At 41.0% G+C, this 20433-nt stretch overlaps 2 protein-coding genes across 8 annotated transcripts in view; both read right to left on the bottom strand.

Moving 5' to 3' along the window:
* Positions 1-71: 71 nt before the first annotated feature.
* LOC124952121 (protein bowel-like) lies at positions 72-7869 on the bottom strand. Of its 3 annotated transcripts, none has more exons than XM_047501518.1 (3): positions 5415-7869; positions 2945-3728; positions 72-2858 (listed from the first exon to the last, which is right to left on the bottom strand). In XM_047501518.1, exons 2-3 carry the CDS (start codon positions 3715-3717, stop codon positions 1928-1930), a joined length of 1704 nt encoding a protein of 567 aa, XP_047357474.1. In that variant the 5' UTR covers positions 3718-3728; positions 5415-7869; the 3' UTR covers positions 72-1927. The 3 variants fall into 3 exon arrangements, with proteins under 3 accessions (XP_047357474.1, XP_047357475.1, XP_047357473.1); XM_047501519.1 differs by lacking the exon at positions 5415-7869 and adding an exon at positions 4128-5399 and having other exon boundaries at positions 2945-3725; XM_047501517.1 differs by lacking the exon at positions 5415-7869 and adding an exon at positions 4128-5398.
* A 151-nt stretch (positions 7870-8020) lies between these two features.
* LOC124952114 overlaps positions 8021-20433 on the bottom strand; it is a 15369-nt gene continuing 2956 nt past the window's right edge. For 3 of the 5 annotated variants that reach the window (XM_047501491.1, XM_047501493.1, XM_047501492.1), the window contains 16 exons: positions 19633-20045; positions 18720-19006; positions 17624-18021; positions 17197-17541; positions 16988-17129; positions 16500-16896; positions 15953-16331; positions 15684-15893; positions 15091-15621; positions 14733-15026; positions 14366-14681; positions 13912-14184; positions 10557-10978; positions 10216-10401; positions 9766-10112; positions 8021-9625 (listed from right to left, as the gene is read on the bottom strand). In XM_047501491.1, the coding sequence (XP_047357447.1) occupies positions 9574-9625; positions 9766-10112; positions 10216-10401; positions 10557-10978; positions 13912-14184; positions 14366-14681; positions 14733-15026; positions 15091-15621; positions 15684-15893; positions 15953-16331; positions 16500-16896; positions 16988-17129; positions 17197-17541; positions 17624-18021; positions 18720-19006; positions 19633-20045 (4992 nt within the window). In that variant the 3' untranslated portion in view covers positions 8021-9573. The other 2 variants (XM_047501494.1, XM_047501495.1) reach the window with 2 other exon arrangements.

The following is a 20433-nucleotide window of genomic DNA, read 5'->3' as shown; positions in this document are numbered from 1 at the left end:
AAAGAGAGAAAGAGAAAGAGAGAGAGAGAGAGAGAGAGAGAGAAAGAGAGAAGAGAGTATCTTCACTTTGGAATATAATTTCTTTATCGAATGAAGAAATACTAAATGATTAATTGTAGGTACAGTAGTTTCTCGCAAGTACTCTTATTCATTATTATTAATACATATTATAAAATTAATACGAACATTATTATACTAGTTTTACGATACAAAGACATTATTCTCTAATGCTACTATGTAAAGCATAGATCTACGCAGTCTATTCACGGAAATAATGATATCGTAGTTTAATTTTTTTTTAATAATTTACGATTATGTAAATTTATAGATGTTTTGTTAGATGTCTTTTGAATGATTCTGCGGGTATAGGTAAGAGAAACTTAGCAACTTGTTGCTCTTTTCAATGTTGCCTTATGTTTGTATTTGTGTAGTATCTTTTATTTTTCATCTGTCTTAATATATAATTTACAAACTTACTTAACGCACGTATAAATCTAAAAATATAGATATTTATGTTGAGCATAAACAGAAAACGTATAAAATAACAGGAGATTTAGCTCGTCTTTGTGCTTTTGTAAATTATCGCTTGGACGGCCGTCATTGTACGTAGTACATTGTACATCGTAGATATCACTATACACTCTCTCTCTAAAAAAAAATCCTCATTTTAATTCCCATTCTCTTGGGAGATAACACAAACGCGGAATTAAATTCCTATATACTGTGTTGTCCATTATCAATAATAGTACAACGCTGTAATAATTTTCGACCTATTTTTAACAGATCTGTCGTCTTAATGATTCCGAATAAAATGATTTTCTTTAAAATGGAAGACATCGGTGTCTTTCTTGTTTCTCTCGAATATAATAATTTTCATTCAAGATTTATCATCCCTAATGTTCGAAGTTTCGGTAAACACGAATACACTTATCCAGAAGAAAAGAATAAAGAAAAAAAAAAAAAAAAGAAAAAAAAAAAGAAAAAGAAGAAAAATAATTTTCTTTCTCTCTCATCCTAGAATTTTTACAGGATTTACTGAGAAGAAAATATAGTTTTGGTCGGTCGCATAACACAGACACAAAGGTCCTTTTTGTGGTCGAACACAAAAGGACCCTTAATGGTTCCTCTCTCAGGAGCAAAGGGAAAAAAGAAGGCAGCATTCGTCGAGGGTCGGAATATTTTTAGATGCGAGCAGGAGCAGGTAGTACTAAAAGTGGGATTCAAGTAGTTTCGACACCGTATTGCACCTGCTACCATCGTGGCAACAGTGGCACAGGTTCTACCGTGACCACGAAATTTGCATTACCCCTTCTCCAAAATTTACGAGAGACAAAGCACTTTGGCTTATTGTCTTTTCTTTTTATTTCTTTCTTCTTCTTTTTTCTTTTTCTCCATTTTATTCCTTTTCACTATTTACTATTCGATTCTTCATGTATCTTCTACAGGACGATCAGTACTATATCCCAAATATTTAGTCGATTAATGTAAAATGAATGATAAGTAGTACATTCGTACAAAAGGCACATTTTCGTTATTCCGATAATAGTTCCACTTCTTATCATCCAATTTACTTGCTAAAAGACTGTGTATTTTCAAAAACCATATCAATATATCTTTTTTTAACTTTTAAATGTTTGACTAACGTAAAAAGGCACGCTTCGGCAATACTTTTTTAAATCTTTTTAGATGACGCTGATAAAATCCAAATCGTATGGGCACCGCGACTAGAGATATAACTTCGCTGGCACATAATAATAATGGTCGTTAAAGTTGTATGTGTTCTCAAAGGAACACATCGTATATGTACAGTTGGAAAATATAAGTACGGAAGACGTAGGATGTAGATAATTGTTTGATCTTCAATTACTTTCGAATTATTCTTTTCGTTAGAGAACGTTCGATAGAATTGGTATAATACAATAATTTTCTATCGACGCATGATATCGGCGATCGTGAATCCTTGCCTGGTAGGTGCAGGCCTGGGTGGTGGAGGTGGCTGTGGAGTGGGTGCTCTTGGTGGCCTTTCAATTTCTTCTTCGCGTTCTCTTTCACGATCTCTTTCTCTGTTTTGTTTCATTTCCCGCTCTCTTTCACGTTCTCGTTCCTGAAGTTCTAAGAAAACTCTCGATGGACCTGGTGAACCGAGTCTTCGACGATACGACGAGAGTATCAGAGGAGGAGGTGGTGGCAAAGGTGCTGGAGGATTTTGCGTATTGGAATGAGTTGAACTACTGCTGGTTATCGTGGAAGGTTTTACGGTAGGCAAGAGATCTCTTCTGATCTGTAATTGAGGCCTCTGTCGAAGCGGAGGAGCTGGTACCGGAGTTGGTGCTGATGCTGTCGATGGAGTTGGTGCTGATGTTGGTGCAGATACAGGTGCTGCTGTTGATGCTGGAGGTGGTGGTGGTGGTGGGCCTGGTATCGATTGGGCTTGAGTTTGATAACCAGAAGTACTCGCCGACGTGCTTGCTAGCGATGAATTCGTCGAAGAAGACGAAGGTATGGATGAACCTGATTCCGGACCACAATCTTCTTCTGGACTATCATCGTCCCTAAGTGCCTCTTCCAAAGCCTCTGGAGGAACGTCACCAACCGCATGAGTCAGTGCATGCCTCCTGAGGTCACAATTCCTACGGAAAACTTTTCCGCAGGACGTACATTCGTATGGTTTGTGATCCGTATGTGTCAAAAGATGAGTCTTTAGGTTACTGCGTTGATTGAAACTTCTCGCGCATACCGGACACTTATGTGGTGATTCCTCCATATGAAGAATCTTATGTACAGCCAAAGTGCGACTTTGACAGAAACCTTTGCCACACTCGCCACATTTGAACGGTTTCTCTTTGCTATGGATATACCTGAAATGTGCGATACTTCGTAATATCAAATTGTTTTTATTAAATTGATTATTTTTCATATATTAAATTAAAATCGATTAATTTACCTGTGATCTCGAAGATGATCCTGCCGTCTGAAGGCCTTACCGCAAATATCGCACGAGTACGGTCTCTCATCCGTATGTGTCCTTTCGTGAATGAGAAGATTATAGGATTTCGTGAACTGACGGTTACAAAATTTACATATAAATTGCTTTTTCGGCCTGGATGCTCTGCCGGGAGCTCTCAATAATCTTCGATCGAGATGCTGATGAGCCAATGGTCCACCCGGAGGATAGAGAGCAGAACTACCAGGAAAAGGACCTGCAAAAACTGGGTATCCAGGTGGTGGTTCCAAAAGAGGTGGCGGTGGAAGAAGTAGAGCTCTCGCTGCCAATTCTTTTCTTTTATCGGCCATCATGGCCATAATTTCGTAACTGGACGATCCTTTTCTAGCCACTGATTGTTCGGGACCAACTTCATGATCCGAATTTCCGCTGGTAGACGAGGAAGGTGGTAATCCGGGAAGATGAGGATGCATCTCGCCGGGATAAGGAGCGAGATGCAATCTGGAAGGTACGACGGGTACAAAAGCGGATGATTCCCGATGATGAGGATGACCTAGACCAGTTACTAAGCCATGTCGATGTTGATGATAAGCCGCGAGGGCACCGGAAGGATCGAATCCTCTAGAGGACGACTGTCCAGAAGAGCCTGAAGAAGATGTCCCTGAAGATGATGGAGCAGATCGCGAAGACGGACCAAGTGGTAGGTCACGACCTCTGCTGGATTCTTCAGAAGCCGTGGCCGAAGCCGGCGTCACGACTAGATCCGTCGGCATATCGAAGACTTCTAAAAAAATATCGTGAAAAGATCACGGTCGTTGATTCGGTACAGTCATAATAGATAATTATCTAGACGATTGGGATTCTGGATATTCAGAAAGAAATGCATTAGGAAGACTACACGAGGTCGAAGTATCGAAGCTCCGTCTTGAATAAATATTCTCTTTTAAGCAAGCTCGAACGGCGATCGTCGATATCACGGGCCAGCACGCGTTTCTCGAACGTGAACTGGTTATCTCGAGCCGAGCACACCTGCTAACATGGCTTCCGCGGGGGCCCAGCGGTCACGGCTGGTCCCAGCGGCCATGTTGGAATCGTGAATGCCCGTAGGACTTGAAAAGTAATAGAGAGACGCCTTCCTAAGCCTTCTTTCATCGATTAATCAAAAATATTCAAGCATGCTTACCGGAAGGAAGATCAAAGGAAAGTTTCCCGAAAGCTTCTTAATCTTCAAAATTCAATATTCGCATTTCACGGCAATTAGAAAGAATTTCACAATTACTCCAAAGAGGAAAGACGATCATTCGTCTTTTCGTTCTCTCTTGTTTACAATGAACTGCCACAACGCACACTATTTCTCTCTCTCTCTCTCTCTCTCTTTCTTTTTGCCGACACTTTGATCTCGAGAGATTCAAGGCATTCCGTGCACGCGCTCCTTCTCGGTCGATGGCGCGCGCGCGCACGCACACGCACGCACATGCACGTTTGGCTCAGGAAGTAGTACCAACGACTAGCATAGCGTATTTGCTAACGACAGGGAAGACCGCAAAAGATATTCTATCGGTCGTGACATCGCGGATAATTTGCGAAGAAGTTTGCGAGACTCTCGCGTATCCGATATATAGATAACGCGATGTTATACATACATACATATATATATATATATATATATATATATGTGTATGCTATCTATCTATCTCTTTCTTTCACTCCTGTCTCTTGAGTACACGTATCTCACTGTGGTGACGGCGTAGCGCGCGCGGTTTAACTGCGTGTCGGACGCTCTCGGACGCGATCGGCTTACACGGCGCACAGAGAGAGCGCACGCAGCCAAGAAGAAACACGAACACGCAAAAGCAACACACAGGTAAAAGGGAAGCACGGCGTCGGAACGGCGCAACTCGCCTGGGAGTCTTTCCGTTCGGCTGCCGCTGGTAGCGCTGCTGCTGGATGCTGCGCGACCGGACCTCGCCGGCTCCCTTCCTTTTCTCGTGCCGCACAGAAATAGAGAAAGAGACAGAGTGAGAGATTGAGGACTGGGAGGGGAGCTCACGGTTATCGTACCTACCAGAGCCTGCGACGCGCAGGTTGAACGTAAGAGACTTGGGTAGAACGGTGGTATGTGTGTGAGGCTCAGGTTTGTATTTAGTATTTGGAGTACCCTTAACGTTGAAGATTAAAAATTGGAAATTCTTTTTTAACTTTTAGCCAAGATTATCGATTGTTTTCATCATCATTTACTTATATTCAAATCAAAGAGATTTTTCTTTGATTTCGAAATTCTTATTCTTAAAGATTCGATGGAAAAAACTCGATAAAAGTAGGTAAATGTTTGATGTGAAGATGTAATAGTGTACAGCACTGAAGAAGGAGATCATTGGTGGGATGAGGACGAGGGGGTGCGGTCGGTGCACCCCGCCATAAGCCAGAGGCACTTGGAGAGATCGAGTCGCCTTCTCTCCCTCTCTCTTACCTTATCACCCTCCTTGCTCCCTGCCCCTTCGCTACTTCTTTTTTTCCCTTTCCGTCTCTTTCTTCTGGCAGCAGCCGCCGACGCCCAGCCGGTTTTACACCTGAGAACCGATTCATTCTACCTTCTTGGACTGACGCTCCTAGTTCTTCTTAGTTTCCATTTGAAATTACGAGTCAACATGCAAATCATCGCGATCAGCTGCGAACCAAGTTCTTGGAGATTCGACTTTTTTTTTTTAAGATGAACTCGAAAATCGATTTCTTTATTTCTTTATCTTTTCCTTGTTTCGTTTCTTCATATTTTAAGCAATCGACTTTCGAGTTATTACATTCTATATCGGTAATAAAGACGATAAGATTCTCGTAATCGAGGAAACGCGCCGTTTATTGCTTTATGACTCTCCGTGGTTTCTCGGTCTTTTTCCGAAACGAGCGAAACCAATGGCCTGAGACTCTCCTCTCACGGTTGACCGCATCGAAACTTAAACGTGGCAGGTATCTGGTAGGACGAACGAATCAATCGCATGGCCTGTGTTTTCAGTGTGCATCCTCGAGATAAGAAGGGCCTGAGTACATACTCGGTTACATTCTCTCTCTTTCTCTCTGAGGATTGAGTTATCGTGTTGCTCAACGTTTCGGAAGCTTTACGATAATACTTTTGCGAGTTGCTTCTTTTTAAAAACGAAAAAAGACACATGTCTTTCTCGTTTCTTTTTGACTTTTCCTCATGAAAATTTTGGAAAAGCAACAGTCATAAGAAAAATCTTAAAAGATATCCGAATATTCTCGATATTCGCTATACGAAGTTACGAAGAAGAAGAAGAGAACGATTGGTACAGCATGCAACTGCCTCTGGCGTCGTTTTCTTCGGTGAACTAGTTCCCTCTTCTCTCTTTTTCTCTCTCTCTCTCTTTCACATGGTCGATCCATTCCACCACATCGGAGTGTTACTACTACCATAACGTATCTCGAGGACTACGATCGCCAGCGTCCAGCGAGCAACGTCACCGAGAAGATCACCGTTCAAAGTTGGAGAGAGATAGAGAGAGAGAGAGAGAGAGAGAGAGAGAGAGAGAGAGAGAGAGAGAGAGAGAGAGTGAGAGAGAGAGAGAAGAGAAGAGAAGATACAAAGATTTCAACGAGTTCGAATGGGCTAAGATAAACAGCGAAAAGTTAGTTTCGAAAATGTAAAAGAAGGAACTTCTACTACGTTTCGATCGAACTGACTCTAAAAGGACCTGTCCTTAAATTTGTGTGACTCGAAGCACTTTCTTGTGCGGTGCGTCGATTTGCCGCACGGTGACTCGTTGGAATCGTCGCTTTATTCCGCTCAGGGAGTCAAAGAGAAGGACATAAAGGCGGGATCCGATTGGAAGGGATGCCAAGCTCCGTGAAAGTTAAGAGGAAGGAGAAGAGAATATGAGAAAATGAAAGAAAGAGAGAGAGAGAGAGAGGGGGGGGGAGAGAGAGAGAGAGATGGACCAAGACGGTGTTACTACGTGCACGGGACCCACGAACCGGCCACCGCATACCTGCACGACGCGTAATGAGAACATACCAGCGTCGTTCGGCCTGCTATCTGCTATCAAACGGATACCAACCACGGACCGACTCTATCTGGGGCCCTCAATTCTTCTTACAAAATTATCGAGAACTCGTGGAGTCGATTCTTGTTCTCAGTTTTCTTTTTCATTGTCCAAAATGAATATTTAGATCCTATTTTGTGTTTGAGACAATGGAATATAGGAGTTAATGGTACTCTATATTCTTTGTTTCACTATTTTACTTATATGTCTTTGTAATACTATCTTTGATTGAGTTAGGAACTAACTTGAAAGGTAGATTGTTATCTGAAATATGTCGACTTAGGTGAACCTTTATAGAAAAGGAAAGAAAAAATTCACGGAATGTAGTTACGTGGCTTAGCAATTCCGGCCGATAATTTCAAATCTAAAACTGGTTCTTATCGGTTTATGGGGATCTATATGCACGGAAGGTTTCTACGAACGATTATAAAGACTCCGTTTGTTAAAACTATACTCGTCTAGAGTCACTTTTCTATTAATAAATTTTACTTTCGTTGATTTTTCATAAGAAGAAAAATGAATGGATATATTGAAGGAGAAATCACCCACCGAACATTATTACTTCCCTGTACATTCGTTCGCGGTCGATTTCGTCTCAATGGCAGGCGGTCTCTCAAATTTTGTCCACCTCTACGTCGTTGTTCTTATGCTGCCGTGTGTACGCCTTTTCCAAGTCATACACATACTTGCTCGTTTTACAACGTTCGCCACTGGCCGAACACGCGAATGTGGTTTTGCATAATTAGGCTGCCTCGGCGGTCACTCTAATAACACGTGTACGTACCGAGTTCTCGTACAGTCTCCTCACGAACGATTACTTTCTAAAGATTTTTTCAAAGAAACATTTTCTTTTTCTTCTTTATTTTTACTTTTCCTGTTTTTTTCCAAAAGATCCCACCCTATTTTATCGATCAAATTTACGATTTATGATCAAATGTTGAAAAAGAGAAATAAAAAAAAGAAAACAAAAATAAGAGAAAATAGGAAGAGGAGGGCCAGTGATCGTACTTCCCTCTACAACTGTATTAAACTCTTTCTATTTTATTATCCCGAGATTGAAAACGGTCATTTGAAATTCCCTCAAACATTTCGTACGATTCATCATCATCATCATCATCATCATCATCATCATCATCATCATCATTTTCATCATCATCATCATCATCATCATCATCATCATCATCATCATCATCATCATCATCATCATCATCATCATCATCATCATTATTATCTTCGTCATCCTGGATCGTGTCTTTTTTTCTTCCGTCCTCTCGATCGGTCCACCGAGCACGGAAGAGAAACGATACGCGTTCGTATCGTGCGTTCGTTCGTTCGCCTCATCCTTCGCTATTTCTTCTCTCTTCTTCTTTCATTCTCGTTCACCTTCTCTTCCTCCTTCTTATCTTCCTTCTCGTTCTTCTTCTTCTTCTTCTCGTGTCCTATGTGCGCTCGAGCGCATTAAAGGCGCAATTAAATTTATGGCTGTTCCGAGATAGTGACGTTTCGTCTCTTTTCCTTCTCTTTTCCTTCTATTGTTTCTTTTATCATTTTTTTTTTTTTTCTGTTAATCTTACCGAGTAAATGCGAGTACGTGCGCGCGAAATTTATAATTCACACTAATTTTGCACTCTTTCTCTCCCTCTTTCTTTCCCTCTTTCTCTTTTTTTTTTACACGACTCCCACCCCCACACATACATAAACACAAATATACATCATACACACACGAAACATTCATACTTACGGTCTCGTGCGCACGATTCTTAAAATCGGTAATTACAAATATCGGTGGTAAGAACAGCGGTATTAATTTAAATGGCAATTCCACGCATATATTTTAACACGCATTATCCAGCCACGCTCGCGAGCGCATACTTTCTCATCGACAAAATATTCGTTCGCAATGTTTTTTATACGTGTGTATATATAGATACGCCTTCCTATTTTATAATCGGATAATCAATTTTTTTCCACTTTAACTAATTATTTGCGCTGTTTCTTTTTTCTTCTTTTTATTTTTATTTATTTACTTTTTTTTATATTGTAATCACCTAATTACACGCACGTGTATGAACTTTTTTTTTGTATTCCATTTTTCTTTCTCACGAATGAAACAATCGATGTGAATGATTCAAAGTTGTCTGTCTCTCTTTCTTCTCTTCTTTCTTATTTTTTTCTTTTTTTTCTTTTTATTCTTTTTTTTAATTAATTTCCTAGATCGCGATCTACGCTGACGCGAAACTACGAGTGTCTTTGACAATTTGTTGATAAGACAAATATCCAAAACGTTTATGCGTACATCATCGTAATCTTTTGTCGAAAAGTTTCTAAAACAGACAAAGTGTCTTCTTTTTCCTCTCTACGATAATTACGAACGATAGTCGAGAAAACTTATGTTAATGTCGCGATAGAGTTCGAACAAACGTTCTTGGATCACCTTTGATCGGGTTACGATCGTGAGGATTTACGTATAGGAACCGAAAACGGGAAAAGTGGCTAGGGTTCCCGCGAAGGTTGGTTTTTCATTCGCTGTGTTGTTTCGTCGTCTTCGCTTTTTGAGCCGTTCTGTTGGTCGCATCAACCTATTTTTATCCATCGATCGATTGAATATTCTAACGCCGCTAACCAGCTGTAAGAAACGGAAGACAAGAGGAAATGAAATATGAATATGAAATATGAACAATGAGAGAATAGATATACTTGTGTGTGTGTATGTGTGTATAAAGCATATACAATGTAGAAGAAAAGAATATAAATAAATTATGCTACCGTTTCTTATCCATCTCGGACTCCGTGGCGAAGGTGTAACTCCTTTGCGTGGGATCCGGTGGTTGCAGCTCAAAGGCGTGCTTCCTGCCGCCGGAATTGGGTGCGCTACCGTAAACTCTGAAACCATGAAGACAAGCAACACCAAAGGCTTTCTCGGCATTGGCGTCATCGTAGAAATACAAAGCGGCATCCTTCAGTACACAATATCGTTTGGACCAGCCGGTAGGCGAGGAAGTCTTCTTTGCGTGTTCCTGTTGTTTATTTAGATATCCAAAGCAATCTGGTTTTTGTATCGTGCAAGCTGGTAATTCGCGCATCCTCAACGAAGCGTTCAACCAAGTGTCGACCTATACGCGATATAACTATGAGTCATGTTTCTTATTTTACCAAGAAATCATTCTTTTCAGAAACTATAATAAAAAACGAATGTTCACATGTTTAAGAGATTACCTGATTGTTTCGTTCGATGGCTTCTCTAATAACCGTAGTCCACCTGCTCGCCGCTTCTTCTGTATCGGCAGCGAGCCGTAACGTTGGGGCTGCTTGTTTCTTTATAGCAAAACTGTGTAGTCTCAATTCGGGAGTCGTTTCCACTTCGTATTTTAAGAGCATTATCGCTCCTACCGGCTGTGAATCCTAGCCAGGTGTAAGCAAGGAAGGTAATTAGTTGCTTAACGATTTGTCGAGACTGTTAATTATCGTGATCATCGGTGAACTTTACATTTCTCGAACATCTTGTAAATTCACCAACGATTTAAACGAAATTTCAAGTATCAAATATTTCCACTAACCGAGTCAGTCTTATAATAATAGAGACAATTGTCACGACGTAGAGCGAACCATCTGCGAACCCATTTGTCCGTGTTAGAACAAGTCGCCGATTTTCTCCATAAGTAACCTGTACAAATTGGTTCTTCCTGTGTATCCTTAGCCCCGGACCTAGTCACTCGCGGTGCTAGGACGTTGCACGTCCTCGCGACTTCCAGCTCGAGGACATCTGTACCTGAATGAGCCAACCTGACGACTTCCGAGTGGGTCGCGTCCATAACGCTTCTACCGTTCACCGACATTATAATGTCGCCAACCTCCAAACCGGAACTCTCAGCAGGTGTGTCTGGTTCGATCGCGGAGACTACCACCGGTTTTGATCCGTGAATCCGAAAGCCAAATTCGCCGTCAGCCTCACGCTTCACAATCACCCTTTTGTCGCTTTCTGCAAATCGAAGTTGACACTCGAAGTTGATATTTCTTAGATGAAAGAAAAAAAGAAAAAGAAAAAAGAAAAAAATAACAAACGGAGAGTATCAAAGTCTATTGATCGAAGTGTTATCATCTAGTTATCTTTTGATCTTTTTTCTTTTTCGATTTTTCTCACATAATAATCTCCTTCGTATCGTGATATCCAACGGTTTGCGAGCTACGCTGTATAATCAGTTGCCATTATAGAAAGTAAAGCGCCGCACGTGCGTCACGCCGACCCACTTTCCGCCGCCTTTTAGAGCGTTTCTATTTATTCACGGCAATCCGAGCGTATAAAGCCATGAATAAAGATCAGAAAAGAAAGACAAGGTGGATATGGGAGGCAGAAAGGAGACATCGACTAGCCGTTAATCTGCTGGTAAAATATGAACAGATTCGCTTTGGATTGTCTCTCATTCTCTCTCTCTTTCTCTTTCTCTCTCTCTCTCTCTCTCTCTCTCTCTATCTCTTTCTCTCTTTCTCTTTCTTTTTCTCTTTTTCATTCTCAAACATGCAAAGAGCCGAGCAAGTATTTCGAATTTTCTTCGATCCAATACGATTAATGATCCAAGAATAATCAAAGCAATGATACGTTTGCAGCTTCGAAGTTATCTAGATGACGAAACCTATTCCCGTGTAGAGATCCCCTGTCGGATATTTTTAGAGGGTTGTAGATACGTGTACAACTTCCTTGGACATCGCATGGGTATTCCATACCATCGGATTTCTATAGATAGACATTCCGTCGATTACGCGCATAAACTTTATACCGATACTTAACAAAAGTAGTATCTCGCCACAATTGCAATATATTTCTGATTGAATTGACCGATCTCTCGGCAAAAGAGATGTTTGGTAGATGAACGTACACCATAGATACGTTAATATTTCTTGGATATTTCTGGATATCCGTAGAGGAGTATGCAAGAGAAGTGTGTCAAAATACATGTGTTCCTTGTTTTGCAACGTTCCACAAATCTCACCGTCCGTGACATGATTAATGAAATTTAATGTAAAAAAAAAACGAAAGAAAAAATAGCAGAAAAATGAAGTAGAGAAGAAACGAAGTAAGCAAGTTTGGAAAATTATTTTGTCGAGGAATCAAGGATTCGAGTAGATCTTGTGCCTCTTGACCTTGAGGAAAACATATCGATTTGGCGCCTCTCGCCAACGTTCAATGCGCTTTGATCTTGATCGAGCGAGGACAACGCGAGGAGATGGTACACGGTGAGGGCTATATTGTCCGAATAGTCGCGAAAAGTCGTGTTCTTGGCCACGTGCTGACAAATCTTGGCGAGTTTCCGATTTTCATCGATGTACTCATTAATTTCTATCTCGGCGATAACGACGATGTCGCTCGAATGGTCGACCTTGTCGAGTTGGAAAAGACGTTCGGTTCGCGAGTCGCTTGCATCGTTATTAGCGAGAGCTTAATTAAGCATTGAAAAGAAGATTATTTACCAGGTGTCGTTGCACCGAGTCTCGTGAGAGCCTGTCCCTCTCTGCACCACACCCTAAGCATACACTTGAGAAGGTCCTCCAAAGCTCTCTTCAGCGATACATTCTCCTCCAATTCCTCCATATACTCTGAACTGTGCGCCGAGTCGCACACCATCCTTCTTATTTTTCTCTCTTTTTCTTTCTCTTTCTTTCTCTCTCTTTCTCTCTCTCTCTCTCTTTCTTTCGAATCAATGTTTTTCTTCCTAATATCTACCAAATGGTCGATCCACCCGATGGATGCCGTCAAGTTTGAAGATTCACTACTACTATTGGTGGATACCCGCGAAAGAAATAACGAAAAGGGAAGGTTCGAGCTTTCCCGATGCCCTGATGCTTTCAGCTTGCGAACCCGTGGAATGCGACTCGGCGCCCTGACCCACTGACTGCCGGCCAAAAGCTTCTTCTTCGAATGTTCGGCCCATCGCCACCACCGCCATCACTAACACCACCACCACTACCACCACCACTACCATCTCCCTTCTCCTCTTTATCTATCTCTCTCTATCTCTCCTTCTTTCCATGCTTTTCTTCTTTACCTTCTCTTCTTCGCGATAGCGTCTTTAGTAGCCGACCGGAGAAGCCGTCCAATTCGGACGGCGGAGCCGGCTAAGGTATATTTAGACGACGCAGTATTACGCGGTGCTTATTTAAAGAAACCCTAAAAACATCTTTCTCTCTCTTTCTCCCTCTCTCTCACTTGCTCTCGAATGATCTATCATCTATCTTCTATTTCTATTTGTCTTTTTTCTCTTTTTCTTTCTTTATTTCCCTTTTTTCCTGTTTCTTATTTACACACACACACAAGCACACGACTCTTACGTCGACTTCCCAAAAATTTTTTGGGAACATTCTTTGGCGATGCCGTATACACGTAGTAATAAAAAACTCGAACACCAAGATCATGTCCTCGCGTGTTCTAAATTTTTTTCTTCCCTGGAGAGAAATAGTAGATCGTCCCCGAATGTTTTTTTTTTCGTACAAAATAACATGAGTTGTTAAAAACTCGAGATATGTTTCAATAAAAAATAATTTGTTATCATTATAATTATAATACATTTTTATATTCTTTATTAATAGTCTACAACAACGTTATCCTTTTTTTTACGATCAATTATCTTTGAATATATAACGCTCCATATGCGCGATAGGACTTTGAGAAAAACGGTCATAGCGTATCGATTTAAAAATACGCTAACCTTCGATACAGCGTTCAAGGTCTACCTTGCTATGGTTAACCCTCTCTTTCTCTCTCCTTCTCTTTTTTTCTCTTCGTGCTTGATATTTTGAGATACGATGGAACTATACAGATTATTGATCGAATATTCTTCCTCTTTTATGAAAATACTTAAATAAAAAAAGAAGGTAGATCTGAAGGAAAATGTGTAAAATAAAATCCTGCTATCTCACCAAAGTTCTTCGTTTGTATCCTTCTGTACATCTCGCCGCTACTCTTTCGATGCACCATTCGATGTGTAGCAGCTTGATACTTCTTTCGAAAATTTCTCTCGCTCTCCGTCGATTCTTGGGAACCTCTTCGTTCTTTAAGTACGCTTTCTAAAATGTCGTCCTCACCGTCACGGCTATCTGGACGACGCCATACATGACTCTCTTCGATGTCGCCGATGTAAATCCATTCTCCTTCGGTGTATGGTTCAACATAATCATCTTCGTCTTCTCTGCCTGTCAACAATAATAAATATAAGAGAGAGAGAGAGAGAGAGAGAGAGAGAGAGAGAGAGAGAAAGAGTGAGAGAGAGAGTGAGAGAGTGAGAGAGAGAGAGTAAGAATATCTCATTTTATTTTAATTCAATTTTTCTCAAGTCTTTTTCAATTTAAAACAAAATTTAAAACATATCGGAACCTGTGAGTATCTCCATACTAGCGTCGGTGCTTCTAACTTGTAGTCTCTTTCTACCAGCAGCAGTTTCATCGATCGATCCTCTGCTTCCTGATCTCGGTCCAGCTCGTTCTTCCGACTTTGCCCGAATGTCCGATCGACCAGCACTACTACGGCGATGTCTTCTATCACTACGATCTTCCAAACGATATCTCTTGTCAAATTTCTTATAAAGTCTCTGACTAGAGCCATGTTTCGAACTAGTTGACCTATGTCCTTCCGGCGAGTCAGCAAAATCCGCTGGTGGTTTGACTATCTCCTCGGAAACCTCGAAGTAAATCTACGATTAAATATCGTCATTAAAGTGTTCTTTTGAACGTAGTTAACCTACCTTCCTCCCACAATGATGACAATGAGGTTCATCTAATGTAGCAACCGCTATATATGGTTGATCGGTACCCTCGCTATAAAATACACTGTCGCTTCCAGGACTAACCGATCTAAGAGATTCGGCTGAGAGAGCCTTTAATCTTGCTTCTGGACTCTGACGATCTATGATAACAGCACGATACTCGTGTCCAGGACTACGTTGATAACGTCCAAGACTCAAACGATTCGAACAAACATCGTCTGCGATACGAGATCTTCTTCGTGGCAAACTACCAGTTATAGCAGCGTTCTTATCCTATGAAATATCATAATATATTATCCTGATCGTTGTAGCATTAATCAAGTTTTCAAGAAAGTACCTCGTTGCTTCGTCTTCTGGCAGGAACATAGCCTCCATTTTTTCTTCTTGGACTATCCCTTGTTCTTCGATGCCTACTACTATCACCAGTGTCTCTATACATATGATAATGATGATGATGATGCATACGATAATAATGACTACAGCTAGAATCATCGGATGTAGCTGCGTGTGTACCATCTTCACTTTGTTCTATTCTCCATTCCTCTTTTTGAGGACTTCGACTACCTGGCTGTAGCTGTTGTTGTTGCTTCTGTTGTTGTTGTTGAATTTGCTGCAATTGACCATTATCTCGTTTCCTATTGTTACGATGAGGACTTCTCGAAGATATTTGTTTCGATCGCGATCTCGAAGGAACGCTCACGTTTTCTAAATATAAGGACTCGGTTATATGTTCCGATTCGGTGCTAGCTATTCCATTGGTTAGATCTAAAGTGAACAATTTCCGTTTTCTTCGACGTTCTTCTTCGCTCCAACCATGCTGATCTGGTGGGGATTCAGCGTATCCTCCGGAAGACGAACGATGTCCTTCCTGATGTGAAATAAAACTGATTCAGTGAGAAAACCAGAAATTTAATATTATCTGATGCTCACATCTTTGTCTAACTCTGCTTCGGAAACGTGACCACTTTCTGGTGCTGTCTGATCAAGTTCTTGCATCGTCGCCATTGCGTCTTTCAAATCATAGCTTCCTGAACTACTACTGCTCGTTGATCTGGCTGGAGAAAGTAATTCTTCCAAACTGAAATGATCTTCTGTCTCTTCCTCGATAGGTCGTGGACTGCAAGGTTCTTCGACCACGGCCTAACAAAATACATAAGTATAATCCTGAATGATTATAAGATAGAGTTTCAAAGAAGTACCTCGCTTCTTGCTAGACTATATATAGAGCTAGCACTTTCGAAAGAGCTACCCTCCGCGGCGGTGGCTGTGGTTGATGCTGGTGCTGATGCCGAAGCCGCGGCACTGGACGTTTGCGGTGGCCTCGACCAGGAACTCGTAGTCGCGGAGGTACCAGTCGTGGTCCCAGTTTCGGTCGAGGTATTGGCAGTGAAGTAATCCTCGGTCGTCGAGGTCTCAGAAAGGTCAGTGTTCGTACGACCACCAGAGTCCGTTCTAGCAAGACTCAAACAAAACTCACTCGACGATTGTGACTGTGGTTGAGACAATGGTGGAGCCGGACTAGAACGTCGGAAACCAGTTCTAGCTCTGCCGTTACTTATTGTAACAGAAGTATCAGCGCTGAAATTGTGAAAGAAAAAATTTTCATGTACATATGTTAAGACCTTGATAAAAAGAATGAGGTTGCAACATGTCCAAGATTGAACACATTGAACCGTGTACGATCCGTGGCAGCCTATTTACGTCTCTCTACGTAAATAGTTAGCCTTTGTCGATAAGCGTTTCAACCTTGGCGTGAGAGGTTGTACAGGCGTTGCAGGCTCGAGGCGTATTCTTGGACTGGGCGTATGCATCTCTTTCACGTCTTCGGCGTCCAATGCTTCAGTGTCCATAGAAGAGTCTTGCTGATGTTGCAAAAGTAGGAGGAGTCTCCTTTTTGGAGTTAACAAAGCAAGAGAGTCGGCTTGAAGTACTGTCGCTTGGGACTCGTTCCAAATTCCATCGCTGTGGTCCCTTGTTATATCGTTCGCTAAGGAATCACTTGAGGCGAACGGAGAAGTCCCAATAATGCCAGTCACCGGCGATGTTCTGGATATAATACCAGGAATAAAAATCTTTCCGGTATGTGACAATCGGTGGCTCAACGGTAACTCGTCTTTTGGACTTTGAGGTATTCGTCGAGGTGCTATTGTATCGTTCAGATTAGATAATATACTTGTTAATTAAGAAAAAATTGTTATATTTCTATAAAATAAAATATTTTTATGTTATTATACCTGATGACGTTGGTGAGGTAGGCGACGTTGGAAGCGACCTAGGTAACATAAAATCACCGGACAATGGACCCTGTACTCCATCCTCGAGAGATACGCTTCTCTTACGGAAAAGTCCGTGACGAATAAGGTTTTCATGAAATTCCTAAGGCAATAATAAAGTTATCACGATATTTGAACACGTAAATTATTAAAAGAATTCTTTCACTAACTTCCTCGTGATGATCGTCTTGAGGAGAAGGTGCTCGTAAAAGAGAAAGATCCTCTGGAGTAGATGAAAATTCAACAGATGTTCTAACCGTCCTACTCCATGGATCTTGATGATTTCTTCTACACGTATGCGGATAACTTGGCTCGCCAGCTTCACCGACTAATTCTCGTCTCTCTACTCGAATTTCACCATCGGAAAGAGTTTTTTGTAACGGTAGGAACCTTCGTGTGGGCGTTGACAGACGATTAAGAATGGCACGGGCATCCGGTGAGACCGGAGCTGGCTTAAAATCTATAAGGATTTCTTGGTCTTCGAGTTCGATGGATTTTTGTCGTTGATCTTGTGACTATAACAAAATATAAATCCAACATGAAGCCTAGAATGTTCAGAAATATACATTTTGAATATACCCCTTATATGATATTTACAGGACACAAAGGACCGTCGATGTCTCCATTAGGCAAAGATTCGTCCTCGGTGATGGCATAGCCAGGAAGTTGAGGAGGTGGAGTCTCGACAATGAACGGTGACCGTGGTGGTTCCTCGCTTTGCGTTCTATGAAGTGGCTCATGTTCTATTTCTTCTTTAGATCCTGAACTAGTTTGTACACCACCCAAAGGTGTCCCCAATTGTCCAGCCTCGGAATAGCTTTTTGTCAACTTTCTACCATTAAAGAGACCATTCGTCTGGGCTCCCTGTGAGACCATCTTTACTCGATGTATGGTTCTGGGACTGAGAGTTACAGGAGGTATTCTACTACGGAAACCTGCTGGGATTTCTGTCTGAGTTGCTTGCGTTTTCATGACACCACGTTTCGGAAACTTTTCTGGAAAGAAGATCGTTTGATCGAAATAAGGAAACTTTTGTTTGAGAGAAGAGAAAAAGAGAGAGAGAGAGAGAGAGAGAGAGAGAGAGAGAGAGACGGAGAGAGAGAGAAAGAGAGAGAAAGAGAGAGAGAGACGAGAGTCACGTTCATCCGCTAAATCGATTATTACCGCTCTCTTCCAGCAAAAACTTTGTTCTCTCGTTAATTATCGTCACGCTAGAGTACACAGATCTGTTGCCATTTATTATACACTCCAATTAAACAGCTATGCAACGAAGATTCTAATGAAAATGTTTTTTTAAAAAAATCCAAAACATTATGTCAATTATTGAAACGTAAGATAATCACTTGCAGCTCGTTATGGAATAACTGCGTTAGAGAAAGCTGTTTCCAGTACTTTATCGTTGCTTTAATAAACTCAATATGGAATTCCCATCGTGTATAACGATATTGGCAATTTCATCATCTACAGGAAGTTGCCGTAGGATGGTAATCTATCAGAAGGTGTAAGCTTATGTGAATTTCAGTATATGGAGTAACTATTACTTCAAAGTAACATCTTTTGCATTCCGTTATTAAGGCTTTTCAATATGTTTCACTTCTCATGGATTCAATCTCTGGGTATTATAATTATTATGTTAAAGTATCTATCGATTTTTTCAAATGTTAAAGTTACCGTAAAAAAAAGGAAAACTTACCACGGATGAGTGGAGCGTAAGAGTGGACAAGGGGTAAATTCGAGGACAGAGTGGTGTTTTGCATCGTTGGCTTCGAGTCAATAAGGCGTTCCGGGTTGTGCGGCCTCGGTGGACTTCTACTTCTAGGAACGTCGAAAGACGTGAGCGTATGTGACCTAGCGAAACTCACGTGTTTCGTTTTAGGAGCTTGAGGACCTTGCGAAGAGGGTGGTGGTGGCGCAGGGGGTAATACTGGTCTTGGACCTTCCATCCTGGTGGATTCTTCGTCTTCGGGCAACCACATGTATCTTTCGAAATTTTATTAATATTTTTTTACATGCAAAAAGTAATTTTTTAATTAACATTATTTTTAATTACCAATATTTAATTTAATTTTTTTTTTTAATATTTACATTGTCTTTGTAGTTCCAAACTGTTCTCATTTACAAAACTTTTTCTCATAGTATACTATTCAATTAAAAACGTATCGATGATAAAAGTGTCAGGGTAAAAACGATTGGTCGATCATCCGTGGCGTTTGACAACTGTAATGAAACGTGGAACGGCACAAAATAGTCATCGCATCGCGCGGCGTAGTAAAACGTAATTGCATTCGTAGCCAAATGCTTCGAGATAATGTAATCACGAGTGTCCGGCCTAATTACGTCATATATATCGAACGTAAATTCGTACTCGAGCGTGCAGCGTAGACCCATCTCTGCCAGAGACGACAATTTTAATCCAAACGGTAAAAGGAATATTTAAATAGCTAATAACCTAGCGATTTAGGTACTTGTTGCAAATAGATAGCTAACTGCTTTAAACGTGCTTTTATCATCTTTTACGTCCTTATTTCTCACAATGATTTTTTAGCATATTTTTATTTTAATGTTTGCTATATTTTATAAAACAATAACGAATTTTATAATCTCACTTTTTAGGATCGGAGACTGTGCAAAAAGATCTTGGTTTCCGTCGAAAGACCTCGATGTCATCTTCGAAGTGGTAACGAGAAAGGCCTCTGGAAAAGCTCGTATAGGGTTGCTGATACATGATCTGTAGAGAATTTCGAGGATAAGGGGCATCGCAGAGATTTTCGTCGCTTGGTACACTTCGAACGCAAGCTGAAAGAATAGAGCTTCTGGTCGAACTACATGGTGAAGGTCCCCTCGTTGATAGACAACCAAAAAATCCACCAGTCGATTTTTCAACAGCGTCTAATTGTCTGCTAGTTATGCAATATTGTTCCTTTATGTCTTCTCGCGAATAAAGTGGCGTAGCTCGTCGGTCCCAATCACCATGAAAGGATCCACCACTATGAAGATCAACCTGCGTCGAAACGTCCACCTAAAATCATCGAATGTTCACCGATTTTCATGAACAACGATGTTCATCTCGAAGCTGATCTCGTTCGATGTTAAAAATTAGTTTTACGTATTCTTCTTGAAACTTATTATTGCTAAACGCTTGTTAAGAGTACATTTGCCTTAACGATCTAAACTCCAATTAACGAAGGCCGTTCTGTCTCATTTACTAAAGTTTATAGAATCGTATGTCGCAGCCTGTTCCAATTGCCTTTGCTATCAGAACTTATAACAACCGGTAGTATACCGAACTTCTGCAATTTCCTGGGCTCTATTATCCTCGACATTGCTATTGTCTTGACTAAACATAGACGCTCGATGATCATCTTCCTCTCAAAGATAAACACCGTTTCAAATATCGTTCTGTTTGA

This window comes from Vespa velutina, chromosome 10, assembly GCF_912470025.1.
Source record: "Vespa velutina chromosome 10, iVesVel2.1, whole genome shotgun sequence".
In the NCBI taxonomy this organism is placed as follows: Eukaryota; Metazoa; Arthropoda; class Insecta; order Hymenoptera; family Vespidae; genus Vespa; species Vespa velutina.
This window is presented reverse-complemented; position numbering and strand designations above follow the sequence as displayed.